This window comes from Pistacia vera, unplaced genomic scaffold (assembly GCF_008641045.1).
Source record: "Pistacia vera cultivar Batoury unplaced genomic scaffold, PisVer_v2 Contig123, whole genome shotgun sequence".
Classification (NCBI taxonomy): Eukaryota; Viridiplantae; Streptophyta; class Magnoliopsida; order Sapindales; family Anacardiaceae; genus Pistacia; species Pistacia vera.
This window is the reverse complement of record NW_022195282.1, coordinates 1,315,687-1,333,528: the sequence shown is the minus strand read 5'-3', so window position 1 is coordinate 1,333,528 and position 17,842 is coordinate 1,315,687. Positions and strand designations below refer to the sequence as shown.

Below are 17,842 nucleotides of genomic sequence, written 5' to 3'. Positions count from 1 at the left end.
CTAGAATTACCACAAAACTGCTGTAGAGTATGATTTGATGAATTACTTTAAAGAAAATTGTGAATTGTCTGTATTGCAGTGAAAATGGGTTGCTTGTGTGTCTTAATTCCTTCCAAGGTGAAAGGCAAATCACCAGTTGTATTTGGGGGAGATGGTATTACTGATGATAGTATTGGGGCCTTGTAGCTTCACTGTGTCATTATTGTTATCTTGACGAAATTTAGTGCTTCGACCTGGCAATTGAATAAGGCGAGTTCTTTCTGATTGCTGTGTTAAAGAGAGAGAGAGATTTGACAACTAGGGGATTTTGGCTCAAATATGTATCCATTCAGTAAAATATCGACCAAGGTTAGGTTGTTGGACTGCTTGATATCTCACTCAGATTCAGAAACATTTGTTTGTTGGATTTGGGTTCAAGCTTTAGATTCGATAAGCAGGCATTAAAAGATAAAGGTCCCGGAACTGGGGGCTCAGTTTGCAGTTGCCGAAGAAAAGATAAAGATATGCGGAACTCTATAACAACATATCCAAGAATATTAAATTTAAAATTGATTACTCAGTAATATTGTCGTAAATAAGAAAAAAAATTATTAAAAATGCAGACACATGAAATACAAATCTGTATCTGGATTCATATAGGCAAGCGACGCGGGCAACAACCGTATCAGCAGACTAAGCAAATCTGAAGACTACTTTCCGAGTAAACGACGACCGCGTGCATTTGCCTGTCTCACACGGAAATTTAACTCATCCACGTCATCTTGCACATGACCCAGTTTTTTGTTCTGACTGCAATAACATCAGTTGAATTCATAATTAGATATACGTTCAACAGCCATATCATAATAATCTTTGTTCTGACCTTGTATGCAAAAGAAATGGTCCAGACTGATAATCTACCATAATAAATTGACATGTCAAGTAGTATTGTTCCTCCAACAAAGCATCTCAACATGAGAGGTAAGCAAGAGATGCAAAAAAGACTTAAAACATTACAAAGGAAAAGAATGAAGAATTGAGAATTCTGTGTGAGCAAATCAACACCACTAACCCATCAATTTCAGACCCCATATCAACAGCCATATCTTTCAAATCTCCCAATATATTGCTTAATTCAGAAAGTGCATCATCCTGCTTCACCTTTTCCACCTGTAGTTAAATACAAAAAAATACAGTGATGATGAGATTGGAGTGAAAATGTTATAAAATCAAATGCAAAATGGAAACTGTAAGATGAAAGCATCTTTTCAGTAAATGGAATGGATGATTTCATCTCATGCTGAGGTCTAATTGCTTCAATAATGAAAACAACACAAACCTCGACTTTCTGATAAGTATCTGTGGGCTCAGGCAAAGGAGCTCGTGCCTGCAACTGTCCCCTGGATGCATGATTTAGTCCCAACTTCTCTCTCTGATCCAAGTGGTTACCCTTTCTTTGGACTGGATCATCTGTACAACTAAGCAAATTACACATGCTGTACACTAGGGAAAAGATAAATGAAAGAACAAATAAATAAATAGAGAATGAACACACAAATGAATTCCTGAAAGGACCTCCGGTCTAGTAACCAATGTACTACAATTTATTCTTTAAAAAAAATAAAATAATAAGTAGACGGGATCATGAGTAGAGAAGAAAAACAAACCTCTTGTTATGACAGGGCCCATAATTGGGCGGGTTTTCTTCGGTTTCCAAGTCCTAGAGAACATGCCCCCGAGGCTTCCCAAAAGCTTCTCACCCTGATATCAGCATTGAACAATCATAAATTGTTTTTTTTAAATATATAAGATCAATTCAAAGCATCCAGAAAACAGCAATATATCCGAAGTAATGGTGCAACATTTCAAAACCAGGAAAAAAAGAAAAAAGTACTTTTTAGGTCGACCAACAAATATACAACTAGAAATGATTAGCTCAAATGGCATGTCTAGATGTTTTAAACAGCAATTTAAGTTCATAACTTAAGAGTCTTCATTCCCTTCTTCTCAGGTCATGCAAATCAGTATAATGAGGGTAACATACAAGGACTTGCTAGCAATCAGCTACAAGCATAACATTGCTGATACTAATTACTAATTAGGACAAAAAATATAAGGCAACGGTAAATGAATTGTTTCAAATTTATGGCTAAAGGAACAAGATTTTTTCGTTTTCGTTAATTGCTTTTTAACACCACCATAAAGTCCAAGGCCAGGATTAAAAGAGATAATGTGCATATCACAGGGTAAAAAATCCAATGGGAGCATGTCCTTCATGAGTTTTTTACCCCTTGTAGTTAGTTGTTTAACTTAAAAACGAAATCCATACCCGACTAAGATCGTGATCAATGTCAGCAGCAGTGTGGTGGGTCCTGGTAATTTGTTCACCCTGATGATGCAAGGTGAGCAAAGTTTTTGTAGCATCCTCTCTAATCTCTTCAGCAATCTTCAGGCAGCCGTTCACCGACTTTGTGGTCTCCTCAGCCTTGTAAACAGCATAGTCCTCCAATTCTTGCACTGACTGGTTCTCTATTCCACCTGAGTCATGGAAATCATTCTTGTATCTGTTTCTAGCAGCCGCATTACGTGAATATGAGGATCCAGAAGTGGTCTCTTTTATCTCATCATCATCAAAAGGATTGGTGCCCATACTTGGAATAGTTAGGTTGGGTTCAGAAGAAGTCCTTTTTGATGGTTTAAGAGTCTGCCTATTGTCCCACTCATCGTCAGAATTGAAAGGGTTGGAGCAAGAAGAAGCCTGATATCCAGGATCAGCTGAATTATGCTTACCAACCCTTATGGGAGATTTCTTTAAGCCAAACATTCTTAAAGTAGAATCCTAACTGAATCTGTAAAGTAATCAATTAATGGTCCTGGATAAAACAAGAAAGAATTTACAGTGAGATTACTATGGTGACATAAATAGTTACAATCAACACAGGTTGTTAAGGACTATAAAAAACACAAAACCTGGAAAATTCAAACAAGAAATACAACATCAACGGGAAATAATACCAGAACAAGAAGTTTCTATAAGAAAAAGTACTTTAGAAGAAACCAGAAGAAAAGAAAGAAAGTCTAAAATTATAACCCTGGAGCGGGAAAGGCAGAAATAAAGGTAAAAGTTAAAAAAAGGAATCCATAATAGCAATTGGAATACAACCAGGATATTGAAATGTTACTTACTGGCATAGATCCTTCTTATTCAAATTTTCTTTTCTCCCTTTATATATAATTAACAAGATAAGAGAACATGGGAATTCTATGAAAAAGAAACACAGAATATATCAAAAGACCAAACACAAACAAAATTATCAATCATATCCAAAAGAAAAAATGAAACACTTTAGAAATTACCAAAATCATAGGCTTCAATCTTTATTATTTTCCAAAGAAAAATAACAAAAATAGGAAGAGAAAAGGGATCATAATCCTTAATTGTTAACTATCTAAATATAAAAAATCTAAAAATGAACATAATATGATCATCTGACTGAGTTAACTTGGGGTTGTGTTTCTTACATAAACCATTCAACAGAAACACGCAAAATTACAAATTTTCTCAGAAACAAGAAAGAAAATTAAGAGGCAAAACAACCATAACCTACCAGAGTCAACAAAGCATTTTGAACAACGGAAAAAAAAAAAAAAAAAAACAAAAGAACCCACTAAGATATCATATAAAGGGTACCTGAAACATCAAGAATAAGAACAGAAATAACATCAAATTGACAAATTCAAAGAAAAAGAAAACATGGGTTTTGTTTGGATAGAACCCAAGTTAGCGAAAGAGAAATTGACCGTTAGATATAAACAAGAAAGCACATGTAAACAAACAAAAAAGACAAAAGAAAATCAAAACAAACCCACATAGGGTACAAGCAAAGTAAAGCGATAAACACGAAGCAGAATCAAAACAAACGAATTAAAAGCAAAGATTGAAGTAAAGATAAAAAGAGAATCATAAAATAACGGTATGTACCTGAGAAAAGATGGAGAAAAATCTTGCAAAAAATCAAGAATCTAAGACGAAGCACAAAATGGGAAGTAGGAACAAAGGCTGAAGAGAGAAAGGCACGTATAAATCGCCAATCGCGTGAAGTAAAGACTTTTGAAACTGGAAACTCGTAAGAAAGTTGCTTTAGAGGGAAATGGACTTGGTAATTTTTTTGTAATTTTAATTATTATTTTGGTTTTGTTTATTTATTCCGAAGGAAAATCAATTTCATTCCTAATGTTTGATCTGAATAAATTTAGTCCAGTATAATTTTTTAAATAACGCTTTAGTCCCTGTCACTGTGTCACATAGTGTCATTAGCAAACTTCACTGACACTGACACTGAGGGATGAAATTGTTACTTAAACAAAAACTTAGGGACGATTATGATCAAATATTAAGGGAGGAAAATGTTATTATCCCGTTCTTTGATTTGAAGGATTCAAATATGGAATGGACCGGATCTAATCAAATGAGGCGCCCCACTTTGAAAACAACAAGACACGCCTCATGAGTCATTGCAGGACTTCTTTATGATGATAATTATATTATATTTGCAAATTAATTTTCTATTTCTTACATTTTATAAATAGACTTTAAATAAATGACTATAAAAATACACTAAAAGACTTTAACAGAAAAAAAAAAATTGTTAGTTGACATTAATTTAACATTAAAAATTAAAGATGTAAAATCATAGATACATGTTTGATCATCTTCATTAATGTTGGGTAGGTTTATATTTAAATGTAAGTGAGGGAAGAGAATCCATTTAAACCAAGTTGGGAACATGGAATATACTTTAAATGAGTGAGAGTTCTTAAACAATTATTTATTTACAAATGGAATGGAAAGTTCATTTCTTAAGTTTTAAATTATCACATCATTTGATTTGACTCTTGCCGGCCAATGAACTTGATACAAATCAGATGATTTGGGTGTACTCAATGGCCCTGCCCATGAAAATCAATAAAATTTAAAAAAAAATGGACAAAATTGATTTTGTAGAAGAGGGGGGGGGGGGGGGGGGGGGGGGGGGCATTTTGATTTGACTCTTGCCGGCCAATGAACTTGATACAAAATCAGATGATTTGGGTGTACTTCAATGGCCCTGCCCATGAAAACTCAATAAAAATTTAAAAAAAAATGGACAAAATTGATTATGTAGAAGAGGGGGGGGGGGGGGGGGGGGGGGGGGGGGGGGAACAAAATCAAGAATAGGGTGGAAGTTTTTTTTTTTTTTTTTTTTTTTTTTTTTTTTTTTTTTATCAAAGATATCTGAATCAGTTTGCGTACATCTCAATTAATTTTGAGACTTTAAAGTTAACGACTAGATAAACTCTTTAATGATCACTCTTATTAGGGCCTGTAAAGATTCAAACTTAAGAGCGTATGAATCTATTTTTGTTCTTTTAGGCTTTAGCATTGGTGGTTAATAAATGAATAAATGAGAAGTTATTGGTAACCGTTTTGATCGAGGAAGGTGGGATTAAACAGCTTTAACTTTAGTAAAAAAAAATAAAAAATGGATCACAAATTTCCCTGTACGTGTGTTTATCAAATGGAGCAAGAAGAGTCAATAGCATTAAATTAAGTCATTCATTGACCTTGACATATCTTTTCCAGTATAGGTAAAATAGACCTTAGACAGCAATTTGGGTTAGTTCAGCAACCCCACCACTATCACCATGCCATCACTTTGATAAATTAAGAGATTAATCAGAGATCTGTGGACCTCTGTTTTAAAAACCGGACCGGACCGGCCGGTCGGACCGGTTGGACCGTGAACCAGTAGCTTCTCCGGTCTGGTTTAGGTCTCAGGGGGGTTTTTGAAATATTTTAAAATTATGAGGGTTACTTTGTAATTTTATAGGGGTATTTTGAAGATATATCAAAAGTTTAGGGATTAATTGGTAATTTTATTAGGATATTTTTGGAATAAATAAAAATTTTAGGGACCAATTAAACTTTTTTAGGAGAATTTTTGTAATATATTAAGATTTAAGGGGTTAATATGTAATTTTTTAAAAATAAAATATTGCTGACGTCATCGGTCCAACCGGTTGGACCGATTGAACCGTGACCCGGACAGCAAAACGGTTTGCCCTCCGGTCCGGGTTTTAAAACAATGCTGTGGACACGTTTTTGATTCTACAAGAAAACACTTTCAATGTTTATTTTCATCACATGATTCTTTGCTTTAATGCAATGCTAAAGCTTCCGGCCAGGTTAATCCAAAATGTTACAATCACGCATTAAGAAAAAAAAAAACCCTACTTAACAATCACACCTCTAGGCGAAACTTCAAGGAAGCAGCACTTTAGAACCAAACAAAACTTAAAACTATTAAAAATATCTTCTCAGAAAACCAAATCAAATTATTTACAATCAAATTTCGTAGTGTTATCGCATCAATAATATAACAAATTCTATTAAGCTTTGGCAACTTATTGAGGAAAAAGCAAGAGACAGAATAGAATGTGATACAACTTGCTGCATCGTTATAGCGAAAATGAAATTTATACAAATGGTAGAAAACAATACAGAGGATCCAACTTTTCAAGCTATGTCACCATGAACAACAACAAAACCAATGACATAAACAAAAATACATACCCAGCAACTTGGCAAAACATAACAGTAATACAAACTGCATTTAAAACTAATGCTAATACAATTTTACTTGGTACATATACCTGTCCTAAAGACTGATGTGCGTCATCTGGTAAACCTAATGTGAAAGTAACAGCTTCTAAAGGCTCTTGGCTGAAAAATGATATATTAATTCTTCCTGAGATCAGGCAATCTGCACATTTGAACAGTGTTTTTAATGCACATAAAAATTTAACCCCTGCAAAATAATACAAGTTTTAGATATAGAATTTGGGAATGAATAGAATTTTGTTAGTTACTTTTAACAACCTCTAAACTAAGAGAGTTTGCTAGTTGTGGGCAAAAATTGACATTGATAGAATAATGAGAAAACTTGTATCATATATCCTTTTATAGAGCTGCTGGGATACTTAAGAATTGTTAAGCTCACTACATGGCTACTAACAACTTCAAATGGTGGAACTACCTTCAGGAAGTAATAATAACTTAAATAATAATATTAACAGCAGATTTCTTATGTTTCCTTGTTTCTCTTGGGTTATTCACCCATACATAAGCATCAATAGAATATATAAACCTCACTTCTAAACAGAAACATATTCTGGAATCTAATGAAGAAGTAGCAATTAATATAAATAAACAAGAAGAGGAAAGAACCTGTTAGCAGACACCTGAGTGTGTGGCCACCCACATTTAGCAAGAACCTATCCCCAGTTGCAATTAATCAGGCTGAATCATTGGCAATAAAAACCAAACTTAATATACTTGCATGCATGATGCCTAAATGGTTAATAAGTAAAAACTTGAGATGTTGTTCCTAAATAGAGAGCATATTGATCTCAAAAACATCTGACCACCAAATACAGACAAATTTAATAATGATAATGAGATAATATAGATCAGCTTAATGCTTTTGATCCTCTTGTCAGTATCATCTGATTAAGAAATGCACAGAAAAAACTGAAAAAAACACTTGCAAAAAGAGAGACAAACCTCCACAGCTCTTGGTAGAGCCACTTCCTATGCTTCACGGAGATGTCTGCCAACAGCTGAACATTCTCTCTGTTCTTTTTGAATCTGATCAGGAAGTCAAGATTATACTCCAAAATTTAAGAAAAAAGCCCTTCTTCAGTAACAAACAGAATGTTATCATAACAAAATTACCTGTGCTTCTAACTCAGCTATTCTCTGTAAAGATGCCTGTTCAATGTAAGCACGTCGCTTGCACTCTTCTTCGAGCAAATTGGTCATTTGGTACCTCAACTCAGCCATTTCTTGTGCCAGGTCCTCTGCTTCTTCCTTTGCCTTTAATTTTTCCTCTCTCAGTTCTTCCTAATAACCATATGCATGTTAATCCCGACCAATTTAGAACAAAATAAAATATAATCTCAAAACATGATTGATACAAGGATCTAGTAAAATAATTCATCAACTGATAACAACCCATACCTTGAGCTGCTTCACAAGAAGTTCATATTCACATATTTGAAGTGACATGTTCTTTATCTTCTCCTCCAAATCTGCATCTGGTGCCAGTTTTGAAAGAAAAGCACCAAAGACTTTTCTGCAAAAGCTTCAGATACATTATTAAAATATTACAAAGAATTAAATGGTCAATTCTTCAAAACTAGGTGCACTTCAGTGTATGATAAAGTGTCACTCTTCAACAGTGAGGAACCAAAACTTAGTAGGCTACATTCCTCTAAGCCAAACCTTATGTCATTACAATAAAATTAAGAAAAGCAAATTATCAGACATGATAACATTGTATCTTAACAAAAAATATAAATGAGGTTTGCAATCTGTAACTTACCCCATTTCTTTTGATATGGTGTGATTTCTCTCTAGTTCACTCACACAAGAGTGAGTATTGAGCTCTGTTCTATCCTCCTTTTCCATCCATTCCTCTATCTTTTGACAAAATACCCTAGCATTCATTTCAGAGGTGAGCAGCTTCTTCTTTAGCTCTTTATTTTCCTTTTCTAAGCATTGAATAATTTCCTCTGCATCTTGAATTCGAACTTCAAGTTCTTGAATTAATGAATTCATCCTAGCTTTTTCTTGAATGCTCTTTTTCTGAATTTTCTTAGCTTCAATACAAGTCCGCTCTAGGGCTACTATATCAAGCTTCAAACTCTCTATTTCACACTGAGACTCCAGCACTGAGGCTGAAATTGACTCCTCCAGTTTCTCTATGCACAAAGCTGACTTTTGGATTTCTTCTTCTTTCCTCTGTAGTTCTTCAAACAATAACAAGTGCTGTGAATCAGAGTTCTTCAATTCATCCTCTAACTGAGCTGCTTCATCTTGTAAATTTTCCATGCCTACTAATTTCAACTCAAGGCTGTGGATGTGCTCACTTAAACTGTGCACCTCTTCATTCCTGGCATTCAGTTGATCCTCAAGGTAATCTGTGAAGAATTTGTGATTGGGTTAAGGCCAAGGAGGCATTCACAGACATCAATTCGGAAATGAAGAGCAGCATGCTGCTAATCAGGACACATATTAAAGGAAATTTTCAATCAATCAAAAAGGATACCTCCTAGGTACTGCTCAGATGGTAAAAGGAAACTGAAAACAGTTTTTAAACTCCATACAAACATATTAATAAACATCACAGAGAATGTAACATCTATAGAAGTGATTTGACATCCCACCACTACTCCCCACAACGAGTAAAGGATAAAGAACCAAAAAAACATGCAATTTCTGCATTTATTACTCCTCACACGATGATGATAATCTAGTACAAACATATTCCAACTTATAAAAGTGACTATGTATCAGAAAACCCCCTTTTTTTTTTTTACAAATCTCCTGTAAACTCCAACTGAGCATCGATTTATCAAGGTAAGTTTAAGCAGTCAATGTAATCTACTATTAGGCACACTAGAGGCATTATGATAATGTTCACTATGGTTTGTCTAGCAATAAAAAAGAGCATGATGAACACTTAAAAATGTTTCCATAAATTTTTTTATTTCATGAAAGGGGCTTATGCAAGCCTGTATAATCACAATAAAGATGGTTACTGAGTGCGATGGCTGTATTATAGGATGACTGCAAAAGATGGAATTCCAACAAGCTGCTTCTGAATAAAAGGAAAACATATTCAACAGATGAAATATGAGCCAAAAATCAATTTACAACCTACACAAATGAGTATGAAAGTAACTGCACCTATCTCTTGAGAGCAGTTCATTAGCTCTCTTTCCAACTTCTGAATGTGTTTCTTGTCTTCATTACGAGCTTCTGATAAGGACTTCACATGGAGTTCTAGTCTCTAAACCAATATACATATAAAAGCAGATTATAATTAGCTGAAGCAAGAGAAATACAAGAGATGTAATAATGGCTAATTTATAAAGTAGAACTATAAAATTTCGGGAAACCACAACTTCTTGAAAGGAAAACACAAGTGAGAATTTGCTTTACTGAGCTTTAACTGGTTAATTTATCTCAAAACATTTTGGGAATTGAAAAGAAAACTTAAGCATATGAGACATAATAATGTTATGCATTATATATTCTTAACTGATATGGCAACCAATATAGAATAAAGTACTACCTTGATTAGGTCAAAACTCTGAGATTGAGATTCTCTCAACATATCCTTTTCTTTCCGTAGCTGCATCCAGAAATAAAATTAAATACAGTATCATTTAACTGCTTAACAATCATAAATCAACAAGATGAAATCTCCGATAACATGATGACAACAGCACAGTTAGAACTATAAAAATAAATAAGAGGGTTTCAGATAGTAAAAAAAAAATGAAGGTTTCTCAAGTCATGACATTACATTAGCATTACCCGATAACTAATATCACAAACAAAATAACCAACAAAAGTGAAAAAGCCAAAGTAGAAAACACACTATGTACCTGATTGGACTAAAGGCATACATTCATAAGCGAAGAAATGAAATGTTTCACTATAATCAAAGGAGCATACAAGATGATGTGATCACAAAAGCTCAAAATTCTACCTACAAAAGGACTCACAAAGCCTTAATAAAGGATTAGTAATAGAAAATGACCTGTGTTAAACTAAACCAAACCAGAACCCATAATTTCAGTCAACTCATGTTAAAAGTTTAAATTACATTTCGACACAAATATGCAAAATACAACCTCTAAAATCCAAAAAATAAAAAAATAAATTACAAGTCAACAAAAACTTAGAGCATCGAAAGCATGGCAGAGAAAAACAAAGCACCTCTTTGCATCTGGTCCCAAATTGCAAGAGCTCCTCAACATCAAAAACGCTTTCACTATCACTTTTGGAACTAGTCGACATTTTTACATAACAGAAAAAAAACAAATACCTAAACTAAAACAAAAAAGAAAAAAGAAACTTAAACCAGCTCAAATTGGGATATTTACATGAAAAAAAAAAAAAATTCAAAAAATGAAAAGAAAAATAAGATAAAAATCAGAATATGAATAATTGAATGAGAAGAAACGAATAAGCTATGTAACATGGCGGTGATTCGTGTGATGATGAGTTGAAAAAGGTCTTACCTTTGTACCGAAGGAATCAGGGATTGAATTTGTGATTGACGGAAAACTTTGATTTAAACGTTATTATCGTCTCGATTAGTGTGAATGATTGGGCTACTGGAGCGGACTTCATATTTTGAATGTGAAGGAAAATGGTTATTGCCGGTAATGATTGGGTCGGGTCGGACCGAAAAGATGGCCATTGGCCAACAATGTCTTCTTTTTTTTAATTTAAAAAAATCATTTAGATAATGTATTCTACAAATTTGAAAATGATATATTTTGGTTATGCTAAACTAATTTTCCCAATTTAATATAGAAACTCTAATGATATTAAAAAGTATAAATAATATACAAATTCAAGCATCACAAAATAAGTGGACGAGTGTATATAAAAAATTAACTTAATAATATATTAATTAAAAAGTATATATAGTTTACATATTTAATTAATAAATACTTACACGTTCAGTTTATAAAGATAAAGGATGTTATAAATTATAATAGAATAATACGATAAATAGTATACAACAATAAATGGTAAATTACTTAAAATAAAAAACACATAATTAATAACTAATAAAATCGTTAATTGAGTTCAATAAATTTTTGCGTTACAACAAGTATGTTACAATTATAATAAATAATAGATCTATTAAAATGTATATAATATATATGAGTTATACAAGCATTTCAACTAATCTTTCGAAACCCTAGATCCCATAAAAACTTCAATGATTATCATTATTAGCAACCGATGAGAGATTTGAATTCAAGACCTTTTACACTCAAAAGTCCCTATCAAACCACTCAACTACCCAAAAATAGTTATTTTATATCACTTTCAACTGCTTCACAATTGTTGATTGTTAAAAAAAAAAAAACAATATTTAAAAAATTAAATCAAATATTTAAGATTAATAACTGAACCTGATGATATAATTATGATATTTAATCCAATAGATTCATTAGTTATTCCATATTATAAATCATCAATGAATAATTTATATATTCATTAAGTCACCTCATATTTCTCAAAAAATTTCTAAACAATTTGCCCAATACAACATTACATATCCAATAAGATATCAGAAACACATGGCTCTGCCAACTCTTTAAGGGGATCATGATCATGATCATGTTATAACATTCTATACACAAAGCAATTTTCTTCTCTTTTCTTTTCTTTCCTTTTCTTTTAGGTCATAGACATAAAGCCATAACCATGACAATTCAGCACATTCAACATTCTAAGAAACATAATCCAGAAAAGAAAAATGAAAATGGAATTCACAATACTGGATAACTTCCAGTGATAAATCTCTAGCTTGCACAAACCATTTGAGGAGCAGTGCTTTCTGCCTATTTCTTCAGCATGGCAGCATGCTTCTGGCCAGCGAGATGATAACTGTAAACTGTCTGGCTATTGCATACGACATTACATATAGTACATACTCGGACAGCATTTGCTGCTGCTCCGCCTTCCACAACCTTCTGTTTCTTTGTCTCGAGATCATCTTTTGTTGACTGTGATTCAGCTGATCTCTTCGGTAAATTTTGTGTATCAACACTCTTGCTCTTATCAGCCTCCAGCTTTTCTACTGGGCCAATTATTGGATTGGTTGCAGCTGTTGGGGCAATTGAAGTAGGGGCACTGGTACCATTCTTAGATTTTTCCAAATTTTCCAAATTCTTCTGGTGTTTTTTCCCCTGTAAGTGCTTGACGTACACATCATTGCTATTACAGTTGATTTTGCAAACTTGGCACCATGCAGATTGAACAACCTTGGTCTTTTTTGGGACTTTATTCCAAAAGCTATTATTCTGAGCCTTAATTTCTGCGAAATATTGCCCAACCCCATTTAAAGACATTAAGCCAGCCTACATGGAAAGAAGAAGTTAAGAAAATTAAGTAATCACTAACATTATAGCACCATGGTACCAATAGGCGATAATCAATATCAAGAGGTAATTATGACATCAGCTTTTCTCTTTTACATGTGATGCAGACAGATCACAAGGGCAGTACTGCCAGAGATGTTAAATATACTAATAAGGAATATAAAAAGAATAAGAAAAAACAGAAGAGCAGCAACTATATGGATTCATTTAATCACCTGAGCAGCATGCTTTTTCCCATATAGATGTTTCTTGAACATTTCCTCGCCATTGCAAGCAATATTGCATACTGTACAGACCATCACAGAATCGATAGCTGCCCCACCATTCAGAAGCTTCTGCTTCTTTTTCTCCAACCCCTGAGCAGCAGCCACACCTGAGGCCCCAAATGTCATTTGCCCATTGGTACTGTAAGAATTTTTTAATGTTGCAGCAGTGGGATTAAGTTGGTTTTGCATATTTCTCTGGTGTTTCTTTCCAGATACGTGTTTCTCATAAACATCTTTGCTATTACAATCAATCTTGCAAACCTCACACCGCAAGGGTTGAATGCTCTTGCTAGGGTTTGGTATGCTCTTTGTGACATCACTCACCAAAGATTGATTTGTCCAACCACTGTTCCCTGATTTATTCAAAGTCGTGGACGCTAACGACCCCTGAAAACCACAAATGATGGGTCTGAATAACTAAAGAAGGTCAAAATAAAAGGCATTTGACAAACTAAATATTGCATGTCTATGTTGCAATATAAATGAAGTAATAGAAAAAGAAAAGGAATAAAGCAGAGTATACGAGATTAATATACATACAAATGGCCAGTTGAACAAGCATTACAGTTGAATCTAAAGATAAGAAGTTCATGAGCATGAAATGCACACCCATGTACATGCAGTATCCACTGATATATTAACAAATTCAAAACAAAAAACTGACTTAATCTCAATAGGTAGTATTCATCCTAATAAAAATAAAATCCAAACGAGAATGATTTGATCACTAGGATTCACATTACGCTTGAAAGCACTAAAACTGATTAAGCAATCTAGTTACCTAGTGACACAAATCAGCATAATTATTGAAGAGCATACATAAAGGTCATAAACTAATGCCAACAGGGATAGAATCATAGACTTGCAAGAAGCCAAACTGCCAAAGACACTCAACCCAAATTTCAGGATTTAATCTCCCAAATTCCCAAAGCATAAAACATACAAACTACCGTTCGATGAACAGTACAAAATCACAAAATCTCTACATGTATACATCAAATTTCATAATCTCACCAAACAAACCAAAATTCACCTCAAACACTCATAAAATTCTCAACGTCCCACACATCAAAATTCAGAATCCATCACACAAACCAACATAAACATCATAAAACATTCACATCAATCCCTCAAAACTCTCCAAAATTACACAAATTTTACACCTAAATTATATGTTAAAAAAAAAAAAAAAAAAAGTTGAAAAAGCACCGAAATCTTACAGAATCATATCTCACGGGACCAGCCTGCCTAGTGACCCAGCCGAAGAACCCACATTTGGGTCCTCATAATATTGGCTTTGACCCTCAATCCAACGTGGATTAACGAATACGGACCCGGATCGATTCCGCGGGGTGAACTGTTAGGTCCGGAAACGAAGCGCTGACTGAGAATGGAGTAATAAGATAGGTTAGAGTTAGGGTCCGGATTATGATTTGTGGGGTGATGAGACAAGTATGTGAAAGTTGGTGGCTGTTGCAACTCGTGTCTATTATTGTACATGGGGGTGTATTGTTGCTGTAATAATTAAACTAGGATTAGGGTTTCAGATTTAATGTTAAAAGGAGAAATCTTGAGGTTTAGCATTTCTTGAGTAGTGCAGAATGAAACGAGCACGGGAAGACGAGTATTTTTTTTTTTTTTTTTTTTTTTTTTAATTTATATTTTAAGGAATGAAAGTTTAGTATGATTCGGGTGGGCTAAGTTGGATTGAGTTTTACTGGGTTGGGCTTGGATCGGTCCAATGAGATGGGCTAAGGTCGGCCTCATACTTTAACATGGTTTTCATCTTTACACGTGTGTGAAGTCCAAACTGCAAAATCCAAAGACTCTATGCATCTGAGAGTGAGGCAATAAGTTCTGTTGTCACCCTTCAATTCTTGCGGTAACTTTTAAGACCAAACACCTCGAACTGCACAAAACAAACTTCTTTAATCCTTTATCGACGGGGTTTTCAATGTACAAGCAGACAATGCAGCACCACAAACTGCCAGCTACTAGAGCCAGTGAAGCAACTAAGCTCTGGATTTCCCTAACTAACCTGTTTTGTTGTTAAGAGCAAAAACTATTTTATTGCTTTCACAAATTTTAAACTTCAATAATATAGTGTTTTTTTTTTTTTTTCTTTTTTAATGACGAGGTGTGTGAGTCTGCTTATGTGCATTTCAACTATCGGTCGATAGACTCTAATGACTACCTCTATTAGCAACCGAGAGGAATTCGAACATAAATCTCTTGAATAATACTCGAAGTCCTTATCAAATCACTCAACTACCGAAAGAGTTAATCGATTTTTTTTATGTCTATTTCGAACTAAACTACCAAGTATTAATATTAAAGTTGTGAAAATACGAGAGAGAATTGTTACATAAATCAATTAAACAAAATTACATTTATTGTATAATAAAGGAGAGGGAAAAATGTTTGAGCTTGATTTAATAAGCTAGGGTGTGAAAAAAAAAAAAAAAAAAAAAAAGGAACATGAAAATCCAAATAGAATGTAGCGGTTTGATTTGAGTTTTAAGATCAAAAATACAAAGAACATAACCAAATATAATTTAAATGGATTCATTTGGGTTACTCTTCAACCTGAAAACCCTGAACCAAACCATATGATATGTTTATTATATAATATGAAAAAAAAAAAAAACATTTAAAATAAAATTATCATGAATAAACCTATTATATATGCTTATTATGTAATCCTTGAAGGAAAGAACCCAATCACTAGGATTACAATCAAAACTCTGAAATTTTAATTTAGATTATTGTAATATAAGTATGAAAAAGAAAAAGAAGTAATTTTACATAAATTTAAACCGATTAACTCAAACCTAACCCCACCCATTTAAATTGATTTGAGTTTACAATAATATGAATTGGTTGGGCTTATTTTTTAACACTCAGAAAAATATTTGGTTCCATTTGAGTTTGGGAAAACTCTGAACTAAACTATTACTGATGATTGAGTGTATCAACTAGACGTTTGAATGTATTATTCAAAAGATTCTGGGTTCTATTTACCTTGACCCCTAAAATGTGTCACTGGAGCTCTTACCAGACCAGTAGTTTCAAGTTTCGGAATAGTTGAGGTGCACCAAACTGATTAGACACTCTCGTCATTAAAAAAAAAAAAAACTTTGAACTGAATTCGACTAGTAAGACTGATGTTTCAAACTCTGAGAGATTAATTGAGGTGCATGTAACTGATACAGACACTCTTGATCATATAAAAAAAACCTCTGAACTGAACCGACCACACATGCCCCTAATATAAGCTGTATCGATCTTCATTAATGATGAATAGCAATGTGTCCCTTTTCTTAGCTCAAGTCAAATTAAATGGGGCATCAATTATGCCCAAGACTTTTACAATTTGTCTGTTCATTAACTTTTGATTATTTTTATTTTAAATAATTTACTTTAAACAAAAAGTATAGAAAACATTTAACTTTTAATTGTTTTGTAATCTTATAAAACGTTTTAATCTTACGATTTGACAATTTCAATGGTATTAAAAAGAAAGTGGTAACAAATAAATAGTATTAAATTTTTAACCCACTCCTAATTAAACCTAACCTAATGGTCCCAAATCCCAATCATATCATCTTCTGGCTATTGTTTTGTCTAGATTGATTTTTTTTTTGGCATTATTACTATTTTATGATTTGGTTGGATACAAAGATTGTTAATCAATTCGCTTGGTGAACCAACTCAACCCAAATGCCCACATTTTAAAAGTATCCAACCTTAACCCAAAGGATTAAACTGACGTCAAGAAGTTTACTCATTTCCTTGAGTTTTGGTTCACTTTGGGATCATCTACCATAATAATATTGTAATTTACTTGATCTTTTGGGTTTGTAAGGTGTTCAATAGACCCCGAGGTCGCACAAACTATAGCTTGGCACTTTGTTTAAAAAAAAAAAAAAAAAAAAGAGGTGATTCAATCTCTAAGGCATAATAATAACCATGATTATTTTTAATCAAATTTGAGATTAGTCTTTGCTCAAAAGAGAAATTAACACCACTACTAAATTTTTGTGAAAGTAAAGGAGAGAGTGTGATGGGTTGTCAAAGTTTTATGGTAGGTGACTAAACAACCACCTTCACCTCACATGCCCATCCTTGTGCACATTATAAAATTTGCTTTTTCTTTTTCATGACTTCATTCACCTATCCTATTTTCAACACCTTCACTCATTTCTCTTTGTTCTCAAGATAAAATTATTACTTTTTTAATTCATATTCAATTTAGATCTTTTCTTCATCTTAATCTTTTCGATCTTTTAAAGTATTCGTGACGCGTGGTAGGTTCTTTTTTTTTCCGTAGAATTACTAATTATAAATTTATATTTACTTCAACGGCAATACTACATTTATAATCCAATCTTATAAATTTTTTCTTATAAATGAGTCATTCGTCTTTATCGGGATTGTAAGAGAAATTTTATAAGACTGAATTGTAAACTTTAAATACATAAACATCGGATCCACGACTTTTGAGCAAATGCGGACAAACATGACAGCAGGTTTAATATGCTGAAGTTTTGCAGGAATAGAGATTTTATTGTAATGAGCAAAGT

General features: G+C 33.3%; 3 protein-coding genes across 5 annotated transcripts; all 3 read right to left on the bottom strand.

The window, feature by feature from the left end:
• Positions 1–565: 565 nt before the first annotated feature.
• LOC116116656 (SNAP25 homologous protein SNAP33) lies at positions 566–4,137 on the bottom strand. Its single transcript, XM_031402710.1, has 6 exons — positions 3,962–4,137; positions 2,309–2,852; positions 1,647–1,740; positions 1,319–1,449; positions 1,052–1,149; positions 566–789 (listed from the first exon to the last, which is right to left on the bottom strand). The coding sequence occupies exons 2-6, from the start codon at positions 2,801–2,803 to the stop codon at positions 690–692; spliced, it is 918 nt and encodes a 305-aa protein (XP_031258570.1). The 5' UTR covers positions 2,804–2,852; positions 3,962–4,137; the 3' UTR covers positions 566–689.
• A 3,051-nt stretch (positions 4,138–7,188) lies between these two features.
• On the bottom strand, positions 7,189–11,265 carry LOC116117052 (MAR-binding filament-like protein 1). Of its 3 annotated transcripts, none has more exons than XM_031403099.1 (8): positions 11,113–11,265; positions 10,158–10,217; positions 9,740–9,872; positions 8,403–9,000; positions 8,039–8,153; positions 7,754–7,921; positions 7,583–7,666; positions 7,189–7,318 (listed from the first exon to the last, which is right to left on the bottom strand). In XM_031403099.1, exons 2-7 carry the CDS (start codon positions 10,197–10,199, stop codon positions 7,610–7,612), a joined length of 1,113 nt encoding a protein of 370 aa, XP_031258959.1. In that variant the 5' UTR covers positions 10,200–10,217; positions 11,113–11,265; the 3' UTR covers positions 7,189–7,318; positions 7,583–7,609. The 3 variants fall into 3 exon arrangements, with proteins under 3 accessions (XP_031258959.1, XP_031258943.1, XP_031258952.1); XM_031403083.1 differs by lacking the exon at positions 11,113–11,265 and adding an exon at positions 10,808–10,903; XM_031403092.1 differs by lacking the exon at positions 11,113–11,265 and adding an exon at positions 10,808–10,903 and having other exon boundaries at positions 9,770–9,872.
• Positions 11,266–12,453: 1,188 nt separating this feature from the next.
• LOC116116565 (zinc finger protein 346-like) lies at positions 12,454–13,872 on the bottom strand. The gene is made up of 3 exons (XM_031402630.1): positions 13,825–13,872; positions 13,209–13,646; positions 12,454–12,972 (listed from the first exon to the last, which is right to left on the bottom strand). Exons 1-3 carry the CDS (start codon positions 13,870–13,872, stop codon positions 12,454–12,456), a joined length of 1,005 nt encoding a protein of 334 aa, XP_031258490.1.
• Between the last annotated feature and the right edge of the window lie 3,970 nt (positions 13,873–17,842).